The sequence below is a fragment of the Carlito syrichta genome, unplaced genomic scaffold (assembly GCF_000164805.1).
Source record: "Carlito syrichta isolate Samal-C Ts95f unplaced genomic scaffold, Tarsius_syrichta-2.0.1 Scaffold311678, whole genome shotgun sequence".
Taxonomy (NCBI): Eukaryota; Metazoa; Chordata; class Mammalia; order Primates; family Tarsiidae; genus Carlito; species Carlito syrichta.
This window is the reverse complement of record NW_007255774.1, coordinates 327,637-339,195: the sequence shown is the minus strand read 5'-3', so window position 1 is coordinate 339,195 and position 11,559 is coordinate 327,637. Positions and strand designations below refer to the sequence as shown.

The following is an 11,559-nucleotide window of genomic DNA, read 5'->3' as shown; positions in this document are numbered from 1 at the left end:
CGCGCCACCACACCTGGCTAATTTTTTGATTTATTGTAGAGATGAGGTCTCGCCAAGCTGCCCAGGCGGGTCTTGAACTCGCAGGTTCAGGCAGTCCACTCACCTCAGCCTCCCAAAGGCGTGGGATTACACCGAGCCTGGCAAGTCCATGTTCTTATATTTCCATGCTACTAATGGACATATAGCGTGCTAGGCAGGTGATTTGTAGGGTTATAAGATGATCCCATTATTGAGTAGAAACCCACATGTGGCTTAAGTGTCTGAGATTAAGTCATTGCCGTGGTCACAGCTGATTATTTGATCCTATCCTTCCTATTTCTAGTCTGTTCTTTTCCCATTATTACAGTAGGAAACTGCCTCAGTCCTCATACCCATCTGAGGTTTCTGGAAAGTGTTCATACATCATGTTCTTTGAAGAACAGGCTTTCATTTGTGCAATTGCTACCTGTAGGGTCTTGCAGGCCACAAGGATCTTTCACACAGGGCAGCCCAGTCTTGCCCCACTGCCACCTCTTCCTGAATATGGAGGAAAAGTTCGTCTCGGGCTGATTCCTGAGGAATTCTTCCAGTTTCTTTATCCTAAAACTGGTATAACAGGTGAGCATTTGCATAGACTTTGATAGTGTGTTGGGATGGTACCGATACAATCAAATTAACTTAAAAGTAAATTGTTGAGGTGATTCAATGTAACAGTTGATTTGGTTGCTCCAGCTTGTCTTGGTTTACATTTGGGATTTCAGCTTCACAGCATTGTCTTTATTTGTTGATATGCCACATTTTTGTAATGGCTGTTCTGTGCCAGACACTGTTCTTGCCATACAGGGTTGAACTATGTTATAGAAAGTAAATTAGAGAAAGAGAGAGGAGATTCACCTCCCCAAGGTAGGGGAGAGGGCCAAAGCTAGAAAACACGGCGGCCATAGCTCAAAAGAGTCACATGGCCAACCGCAGTTGAGCGAAGCAATGACCTAAAGTCAGTTTTGTTATTCAAAAGAACTGGAAAACAATTTGCTAAAATTATATTACCTCTTTAGTGGCTACACTAGACATTAACCCAGATCCCTTGATTAAGTTTAGGATTCTTTCTGCTGCATATACTGCCTTTCTGTACACAGGTACTACTATGACTGGAACATTAGAAACAGGATTTCTTTTAACCCTGTAGTTGCCTAGACAAAATTGCAAGAAGCCTTTGTGTCCTTAGAACTTCGTAGGTAATAAATATACTACATTGATAGGTTCTTGCAATTTCACATTTAAAATTTGTATATTAAAGACAAAAAGAAAAAACTATTGAAGCTTTACGTGGGAAACTGGACAATATATTTGAGACTCTCACCCTGTTACTCTCATGATACATTCTATCATCTTTTGGTGATTCTCAGAAATACTGTAAAATGCTGCCCTAAAACCCTGCTCTGTCCCTGCCTATTATCTTGAGAGGCACAGAGGAAAATCCTAAAGAAAGATAAATCCTGGTTTGTATCCTTCCAGAACTCATAGCCTGCTCAAAGAAAAAGATAAGCCGGGCATGGTGGCTCATGCCTGTAATCCCAGCACTTTGGGAGGTGGAGATGAGAAGATTGCCTGAGCCCAGGGGTTTGAGACCATCCTGAGCAATGTGGAGAGACCTCATCTCTACAATAAATAAAAAAATTAACTGGACATGGCGGTGTGCGCCTGTAGTTCTAGCTACTTAGAAGGCTGAGGTGGAAGGATCACCTGAGCCCAGCACAACTCACCACACACAGCCTTGACCTCCTGGGCTCAGGCAATTCTGTTTCCTCAGCCTCCTGAGTAGCTGGAACTACGGGCATACACCACCATGCTTGGCTAATTTTTTTATATTTTATTTGTTTTGGATTTTTAAATTTTTTTTGCAGAGGCGAAAGTCTTGCTATGTTGCCTAGGCTGGTCTTGAACTCTCGAACTCCTGATCTCAAGTAGTCCTCCCGCCTTGGCCTCCCAAAGTGCTAGGATTACAGGCGAGAGCCGCCTTGCCCAACCCAAGAATGGATAGATTTAATCCTGTTTAATGTTTCATTCAGCAAGTAACATATTTTACTTCAGAAAGTAACCTCACATCTTCTTTTTTTTTTTTGAGTTGGAGTCTCACTCTGTCACCCAGACTGGAGTGCAATGGCCGCTCCCGGCCACCACAGCCTCGACCTGCTGGGCTCCGGCGATCCTTCCGCCTCAGCCTTCCAAGTAGCTGGAACTACAGGCGCGCGCTACCACACCCGGCTAAATTTTTTTGATTTATTGTAGAGATGAGGTCTTGCCAACTTGCCCAGGCGGGTCTCGAACCCACGGGCTCAGGCAGTCCACTCACCTCGGCCTCCCAAAGTGCTGAGATTACAGACTGAGCCACCGAGCCCGGCCATAACCTCACATCTTTATGGAATAGTTCCTACTTGTTAAGTTCTGTGCTAGTCACTTTATATACATTATTTCTCAATTTTATCAAACTGTTTTCTTTTTTTTTTGAGTAGGAGTCTCACTTTGTCACCCAGGCTGGAGGACAGTGGCGGCACACTCCCGTCCACTGCAGCCTCCGCCTGCTGGGCTCAGACGATCCTCCTGCCTCAACCTTCCAAGTAGCTGGAACTACAGGCATGTGTTACCACACCCAGCTATTTTTTTTTTACTTATTGTAGAGATCAGGTCTCGCCAAGTTGCCCAGTCTGGTCTCGAACCCATGGGCTCAGGCAGTCCTCTAACCTCAGCCTCCCAAAGTGCTGGGGTTACAGGTGTGAGCCACCACACCTGGCCTATCCAACTGTTTTCATTTTACAATTAAGAAACCAAGTTTAGAGATTATTTAGATTTTTCAGCTTCTTATAAGTTATAGAGTCAGGATAGAGGTTTCCCTGACTCCAGATCTTTGTTCTTTCACCTCTGTCGTACTGCTTCACAATCCAATTTTTTGTCTTTGAATCTGTTGATTTTAAATCATTACTTAAATTTGCCTTTAATCAAATGCAGAAACATCTTTCTGTCTCCTCCTTTTAGGTATGGCATATTCATTCATGAGATAACTCTTTTCTTTTTTTAGGACCCTATGTGCTTGGAACGGGGCTTATTTTGTATGCTCTATCCAAAGAAATATATGTGATTACCCCAGAAACCTTCTCTACCATATCAATAGTAGGGTTGCTTGTCTATGTAATTAAAAAATATGGTGCCTCTATTGGAGAATTTGCTGATAAACTCAATGAGGTAAGAAGCATAAACCTTATGTCCCATTTTTGACTGGCAGAAACATCAAAGCTGTCTTAGTGATGTATTTGATGAGTTGAGGGAATAACACGGAGATGAATCTAATTGTAATGATTACAGTTATAAGCGTTAATGTTAGTTACTAATTTGAAATAGATATTTTTAAAAATCTACCCAACCCTTCAGCCTTTCTGCAGTTTTATTCATCCAACAAGATACTACATAGCTACTATGGGCAGTTCTTAAGTATTTGTGTGTTTCTCCTTATATGTGTATGTCTCTCCATGGGTGTTTTCACAAATGAGAAATACAGCTTGCAGGAAGCATAAAATGTGTGTCTGTTACCCTTGGTGCTTTCACTGATGTTTGTTGTTGATGTCATAATTGCAGCAAAAAATTGCCCAACTGGAAGAGGTGAAGCAGGCTTCCATCAAACAATTCCAGGATGCAATTGATTTGGAAAAGGCACAGCAGGCACTGGTTCAGAAGCGCCATTACCTTTTCGATGTCCAGAGGGTAAGTTTTGGGAATTTATAAGAATGAACTTACTCATTTGTGTGCATTTTTTTTTAAATTCAGAATCTCTTATGAGGAATGATTAAGTAGATTTAACATATTTTATTTCGAAAAGAGGAGGTTTGGCCGGACTCGGTGGCTCAGTCTGTAATTCCAGCACTTTGGGAGGGGAGGCAATTGGATTGCCTGAGCCCGCGGGTTCGAGACCTGCCTGGGCAACTTAGCGAGACCTCATCTCTACAATAAATCAAAAACTAGCCAGGCGTGGTAGTGCATGCCTGTAGTTCTGGCTACTTGGAAGGCTGAGGCGGAAGGATCACCGGAGCCCAGCAGGCTGAGGCTGCAGTGATTCAGAGCTTGCCACTGCACTCCAGTCTGGGTGACGGAGTGAGACTCCAACTCCAAAAAAAAGGAGATTTGGGTGGGGGTTGGCAAGTAAGGCTATTTAGACAGTTAAATAGCAGAAAATAGAATTATTCAAAAATTAAAAACAAGTTGCTTAAAAAACATATTGTGGATATATATAAAAGGAAAGTAGTCATTAACTTATAAGTCATTAAAAATGGCATGTAAGCCAGGTGCAGTGGCTATCAAGTTTTAATCCCATTACTTTGGGAGGCTGAGGCCAGGAAATTATTGCCTGTGCCCAGGGGTTGGAGACTCTACAATTGAAAAAAAAAAAAAAGCCTGGTGTGGTGGTGCATGCCTTTGGCTTCAACTACTTGGAAGGCTGAGGCGGAAGGATCGCCTGAGCCCAGCAAGTCAAGGCTGCAGTGACTGTGAGTGCGCCACTACGCTCCAGCCTGGGTGACAGAGTGAGACTCTGACTGAGGGAGGGGGAGCTTTTAAAGTGAAATGCTCTTAGACTGGACATGTTCAAGCACCTATGAGATGACAAATAAGATGATAAGATAGAGTAAGTGTTTGAAATATGAAGGGTTTAGGCTGGTTCTCCTCAGTGTGGTCTCAGTCCTACATGTGCCAGAGGCATCTGTAGTTTAGCTTTGTGATCCCTTTCTAGGCCCTGTGGGATCAAAACTTCTGTTAGGAGCTATCCAGGAATGTATATTCTTTTATGTAGGATCTATAAAGACTCTTAACCATATGGATGTTTAAAAATCTCAGAAAAAGTTAAAGCCTCTTTCTATGCATATTTAATTTACAGCTGGAGAATGCCTGCTTCGTGCACACTGTATAGACATGGGAACACATGCACACATAAATGTTGGCTTTTTTTAAAAACAAAATTGGAAGATGTTGCTTTTTTATAAGAATCAGATGATATCATTGAGGTCTTTATTTGTAAAATATTTATTTAATAGATATTTTTGTTTTTGTTTTTTTGAGTTGGAATCTCACTCTGTCACCCAGACTGGAGTGCAGTGGCCACTCCTGGCCACCGCAGGCTCGACCTGCTGGGCTCCGGCGATCCTTCCGCCTCAGCCTTCCAAGTAGCCGGAATTACAGGCATGCACTACCACACCTGGCTGATTTTTTTGTAGAGATGAGGTCTCGCTGCCCAGGTGGGTCTCGAACCCGCGGGCCAGGCAATCCACTCACCTCAGCCCCCCAAAGGCGTGGGATTACAGGCTGTTTAATACATATTTATTGAGTTTTTCCTGTGTGGATATTCTGGCCAAGGAAGAGTGCTAAAAATAGCAGAGAAGTAGTATTAAAGAAAAAGATGGTAGGAGGAGAGAATGATCTTTTTATAGGGCAGTCACAAAAGGCCTGTGATGTGCTGGTTGAGCAGAGACCTGAAAGAACTGGTGGTGCAAGGTCTGTGGGCCTCTGGGGAGGATAGGTTCCAGGAAGAGGGAAGAAAAGTTGCAAATGCCCTAAGCCTGGAAGTGTGCTTGATATATGGGGGGGGGGGTGCCAAAAAATGGAATGTATTTATAAAAAATTGTGTATTCTTACATGTTTAAACTTCAGTCGCCTTCAAAGTACCCTCTGTTTGATGCAATACACATAATGAGATGCTTTTTCCACTGCTCAAAACAGTTTTTTGTTTTTGTTTTTCTTTTTGAGTCAGTCTCCCTCTGTTGCCCAGGCTGGAGTGCAGTGGCACACACACAGCTACCTCAGCCTCGACCTGCTGGGCCCAGGAGATCCTTCTGCCTCAAGCTTCCAAGTAGCTAGAACTACAGGCATGCGTCACCACGCCCAGCTAATATTTTTCATTTATTGTAAAGACAAGTTCTCGCCAAGTTGCCCAGGCTGGTCTCCAACCCCTAGGCTCAGGCAGTTTTCTCTCCTCCACCTCCCAAAGTGCTGGGATTACAGGCATGAGGGACCACACCCAGCTCGAAACAGTTTTTGAACTTGCCAATTTTGAAAACTTTTAGTGCTTCTGCCGTTTTTTTTGTTTGTTTATTTGTTTCACCCCTTCAGCAAAATTTTCCCTTTGAGGAACTTTTTCACCCACGGAAACAAAAAATAAGTCCCTTGGGGCAAGATCAGGTGACTAGGGAGGATGGGACAGGGGGACCATTCTGGTTTTGGTCAACAACTGGTGAACACTCAGGGCAGTGTGGGCAGGTGCGTTGTCATGGTGGAAGAACCAGTCGCCTGTTTGCCACAACTTGGGATGTTTGTTCCGCAAATCGTGATGTAATCTCAGAACTTCCAGATAAAACCTTTGGTTGACCGTTTGATCCAGAAGAACAAGTTTTGAGTGTACTACAAGGGCTCGCCCTCCAAAAGATAATTCTGGGGTTTTTTGGATCCCCCCTCGTAATATCAGAAAGCAAGGAGACCAACATGGGTAGAGTCGGATGGGTGACGGGAGAATAAAAGGAAGCAAGGGGTGGCCAGGGGCTTGAATATGTAGTCTTTCAGGCTTCTTTAAGAACTTTGACTCTGAGTAAGAGAAAGTTGTCGGAGACTTTTAAGTAGGAGTGATAGACTTGACCTACCTTTTGAAAGATCACTCTGTCTTGTTACAAATAGCCTTCAGTTTGCTATGCATTGGCTTGAGATGCCTGTGGACTAGCAGATCAGAGACATTTTAAGAGCATGGACTTAGCCTTACTGCCTCTTTACAGATCTCAGCTTCACAATTTATTGGGTCTATAATCTTGGGCAGACTTCTTCTGCCTGTTTCCTCACTGCAAAATGGGCATAATAATAGTAACTATTCTGTGGTGTGGTTATAAGATTTAGTTGAATCTAAACACATAGTAGGTGCTTGACAAGTTAGATATTATTTGACCCAGCAAGTACTTACATGTGAGCACAAAGACAGATATACAATGTAAGCAGCATTATTTGTAGTTGAAAAAATTGAAAACACCTAATTTATTAATAGAGCTTGGCTAAATGAATTACAGAACACCAAAATAGCAGAATCCAATGTAACTTTTAAAATTGAGATGGGAGCCAGGCTCGGTGGCTCAGCCTGTAATCCCGCACCTTTGGGAGGCTGAGGTGAGTGGAGAGCCTGAACCCGCGGGTTCGAGACCCGCCTGTGCAGCAAGACCTCATCTCTACAATAAATCAAAAAATCAGCTGGGCGTGGTAGCGCATGCTTGTAATTCTGGCTACTTGGAAGGCTGAGGCGGAAGGATCTCCAGAGCCCAGCAGGTCGAGACCGTGGTGGCCGGGAGCAGCCACTGCACTCCAGTCCCAGCAACAGAGTGAGACTCCAACTCAAAAAAATAAATAAATAATTGAGATGGGTTTGCATGTCATAATTAACAAAAGTGATGTGTGTACATACACAGTAAGTTCCCTACATATGAACCTTCAAGTTACAGTCATTAAAGATGCACGCCTTCAGTTTTTTTATGTATTATTTCTCTCCACCAGGTGTCAGTACAGCCTGTTATCTAGTCAATTGTGTGAATTGGGTATCTGGGCTAACTGTTAGACTTAAAACAAATTGGACGTATAAACGCACGCTTGGAACAAAACTTGTTCATTTGCTGGGAACTTCCTGTACCTATATTTTGTTTAAGTATTTTTTGGAGAGAATGGAAGAAATACAGGAAGACAGTAACCTGTGGGACTGCTGAGGGAGACTTATTTTTTACTGCATGTACTTTTAAATATATTTTTACCAAATCCTGTTACAGTTTTTTACTCTGTTATCTTTTCATGTTAAATAAAAGAATCTAATATAAAATACAAGAGAGAGGTGCAGCCTTCTGACTGGCAGGTCCTCAGAGCAGAGGTATTCCTTCAGGTATGCAAACAATATTTACCATTTCTTAATTTTGCCCCAGAATAACATTGCTATGGCTTTGGAAGTTACTTACCGGGAACGGTTGCATCGTGTATATAAAGAGGTGAAGAATCGCCTGGACTATCACATCTCTGTGCAGGATATGATGCGTCGAAAGGAGCAAGAGCACATGGTAAACTGGGTAGAGAAGCAGGTGGTGCGGAGCATCTCTGCCCAGCAGGTACGTGATGTCTCGCAGCTTCTGAAGTGGTGCTGGTATCTCTGACAAGCACCTGATGATGTTTTGTTTAGGCAGGAATACTGACAAGGCATTGCTAGCGTAGAAACAGCAGTGTTGACCCTGGTTTTTTTTTCCTGGATAGTTATAACCTAGAAAATACTACACAGCTGCCACGATAGCTTTCCTCCAAGTTTGGTTACCAAAGGGTCTCCCATACCATAGGTCACAGTGAAAAGACTGCTGAGAGCAATGGCTGTGGCTCTGTGTTCAGGTTCCGTCATTGGGTAACATTAAGCATCATGTTCACTCTGTAGAAAACAGAAACTGGACAAGGCTGTTGCTAGGTACCTTCCATTTTTTCATTCCATGATCTCCATTTCCTCTTCTCGGCTGCTTAATTCATCAGGTTTTAACAGAAATGTTTCCTATTATTTGCTTAGACTGAATTACTTTTTTTTCCCATTTATATTATTTCGTTATTTACTTATCACTTGATATTTTTTCTTTTCTAGCTGTATAGCATATTTAGGCATTTCTGGCCATTTTCTGCATAACCTATGTAACCTATGTAGAATTAAAAAAATAGAATCTATCAAAATTTGATGGATTTTTTAAAAATTGTCTTAAATAAGTGTAATATATACACTTATTTAAGAAGCTTAGAAAATACAAACGAAGTATAGAAAAGATACTAAAAGTTACATTCATTCTTAACATTTCTATTACTAATGTCTTTCTCAAGCATCTGTCAGCTGTACAAGTAAACATCAGTGGCATATGGTTACAGGAGCATCTAGCCTCAAATTCAGTACAGGTTTCACTCAGTAACCCCCTGGATTTGCTTAAACATAAATTGTATCTCCTCTTAAATAAATAATTTTAGGCCAGGCATGGTCGCTCATGCCTGTAATCTCAGCACTTTGGAAGGCCGATGCAGGAAGATCAGTTAAGGTCGGAAGTTTAAGAACAGCATGGGCAACATAGCAAGACCTCGTCTCTACAAAAAATTTTAAAAAGTTAATTGGGCATGGTGGTATGTGCCTGTAGTCTCAGCTACTTTAGAGGCTATCTCTATGAAAAAAAATTAATTTCTAAACCTATCTAGAAGTTTTATCACATTGAACCAGTCATTGTCTTAAGGTTCTGGTCTGGTGGGTGGTGTCCTTTAGAATTATGATGTTTATACCCTTCCGTGTTTCGGAAAGGCCTCACCAGATTTCTCTTTCCTTTTCCTCACAGGAAAAGGAGACAATTGCCAAGTGCATCGCAGACCTAAAGCTGCTTGCAAAGAAGGCTCAAGTGCAGCCAGTTCTGTAAATGTGTCTGTCCCATTGAGACAGCTAGAAACAGTTGACTGACTAAATGGAAACTAGTCTATGTGACAGAATATTCTGTAGTGCTGTCTACTGCAGTTACAGTTTACCTTTCCTAAAAATGAAAAGTTGGAGTTTTCTATAATGAGCGAACTAAATCTATTGGCCCAGTCGGGTGTTTCTCATCCTTCTTACTCTGCATTTTGAGTTGTTCCATGATCACTTTCAAATAAGCAGTTTGCTTTTATTAAAACTTGCTGCCTGACTAAAGATTGCCAAGTTATCGTGTAAATTTGTAATTAATTCCACCATCTTGCATCTTGCAATAAAGTGACAATTCAAACAAGGTTTTCAAGTTGTGTAATTTTCTGTGTTGTTCAACTTTTGTCACATGGGTAAAATTTAAAAGTGTTAACTGAACTATCTTGTTGATAAGACAATTCAGTGGTGAGTTCTTTCTGGCTAACTAATAGGTCATAAGAAATGTAAAAGTTTTTTAATACTCTTAAAATAACTAAAAGAAATACTGACTTTATCATTTTAGTAGTATGCCTGTGGAAAATAATATGAACTCGGTGTTGTAAAATCACTCAACCCTGTCTCAAAAAAAAAAAATGTACTGCAAAAAAATTACCAAATAGGCAACCTACAGAATGGGAAAGATATTTGCACACTATATATCTGACAAAGGACTAATATCCAGAATCTACAAAGAATTCAAATCAGCAAGAAAAAAGCAAATGACTCCATTAAAATGTGGGCAAATGACATGAACAGACATCTCTCCAAAGAAGATATACAAATGGCCAAGAAACGTGAAAAAATATTCAATGTCACCAATCATCAAAGAAATGCAAATTAAAACTACAATGAGATGCCATCTTACATCAGTCAGAGTGGCCACTATTTAAAAAAAATCAAAAAATAATAGATGCTGGTGTGGATGCAGTGAAAATTAGTACAATCTCTATTGAAATTGGTATGGAGATTTCTTAACTAAAAGTAGATCTACCATTTGATCCAGCAATTTCACTGCTAGGCTCTACCCAAAAGAACAGAAGTCTATATAATAAAGACACCTGCACTCAAATGTTCATTGCAGTGTGATTCACAATTGTTTCCCTGGATGAAAAAGTCCTCAAAGGGAAATGTTTTGCCGAAGAAGTGAAAAAATGGCAGAAGCACTTAAGGCATCAAAACTGACAAATTCAAAAACTTTTAAGTTGGTCATGGTGGCTCATACCTCTAATGCCAGCACTTAGAGATGCCAAGGCAAGAGGATTGCTTGAGCCCAGAAGTTCAAGATCAGCAGGGGCAACATGGCATGAGACCTCATCTCTACAGTAAATCAAATAATTAGCCAAGTATGGTGGTGGGCTCTTGTCCTAGCTATTTGGAAGGCCGAGACAGAAGGATTGCCTGAGCCCAGCTGTTGAAGTGTGGTAACTGATCATGCCACTCCAGCCTGGACAACAGAGTGAGACTCTGACTCAAAAAAAAAAAAAAAAAAAAGATTACCATTTGATCCGGTAATACCACTACTAGATATCTACCCAAAGAAACAGAGGTCATTTTACCAAAAGAGATAATCTGACTTGCATGTTTATCGCAGCACAATTCACAATTGCAAAGCTGTGGAATCAACCTAAATGCCCATCAGTTGATCAGTGGATAATGAAAATGTGATGTATACACACACACACACACATACTGTGGAATACTATTTAGCCATCAAAAAGAATGAAATAATGTCTTCTGCAGAAATTTGGATGGAACTGGAGAACATCGTCCTAAGTGAACTAATGCAGACCCCACATGTTCTCACTGATAAGTGGAAGTCAAACATCTGCAAAGGCATTGAGAATGGTGTAATGGACATTGGAGACTCAGAAGGAAGAGGGTGGGAACAGGTAGAGGGATGAAAAATCACTTGTTGGGTACAATGTGCACAGGTGGAGATGGTGAATACACTTAAAGCCCAGACTTCCTTGCCACTGTACAGTGCATCCATACAACCAAAAACTATTTGTACCCCCTAAAGCTATTGAAATAAAAAAAAGGAAACATGACAGATCAGAAGATAAATGGTGTCTGAGCTGGACAGA

At 41.3% G+C, this 11,559-nt stretch overlaps 1 protein-coding gene across 1 annotated transcript in view; it reads left to right on the top strand.

The window, feature by feature from the left end:
* Positions 1–9,802, top strand: part of ATP5F1 (ATP synthase, H+ transporting, mitochondrial Fo complex subunit B1) — a 16,348-nt gene extending 6,546 nt beyond the window's left edge. Inside the window, exons 3-7 of the mRNA XM_008068923.2 lie at positions 452–597; positions 3,056–3,219; positions 3,610–3,735; positions 7,962–8,141; positions 9,381–9,802. Of these exons, the coding sequence (XP_008067114.1) occupies positions 452–597; positions 3,056–3,219; positions 3,610–3,735; positions 7,962–8,141; positions 9,381–9,458 (694 nt within the window). The 3' untranslated portion in view covers positions 9,459–9,802. The remainder of the gene's footprint in view (positions 1–451; positions 598–3,055; positions 3,220–3,609; positions 3,736–7,961; positions 8,142–9,380) is intronic.
* The last annotated feature ends 1,757 nt before the right edge of the window (positions 9,803–11,559 follow it).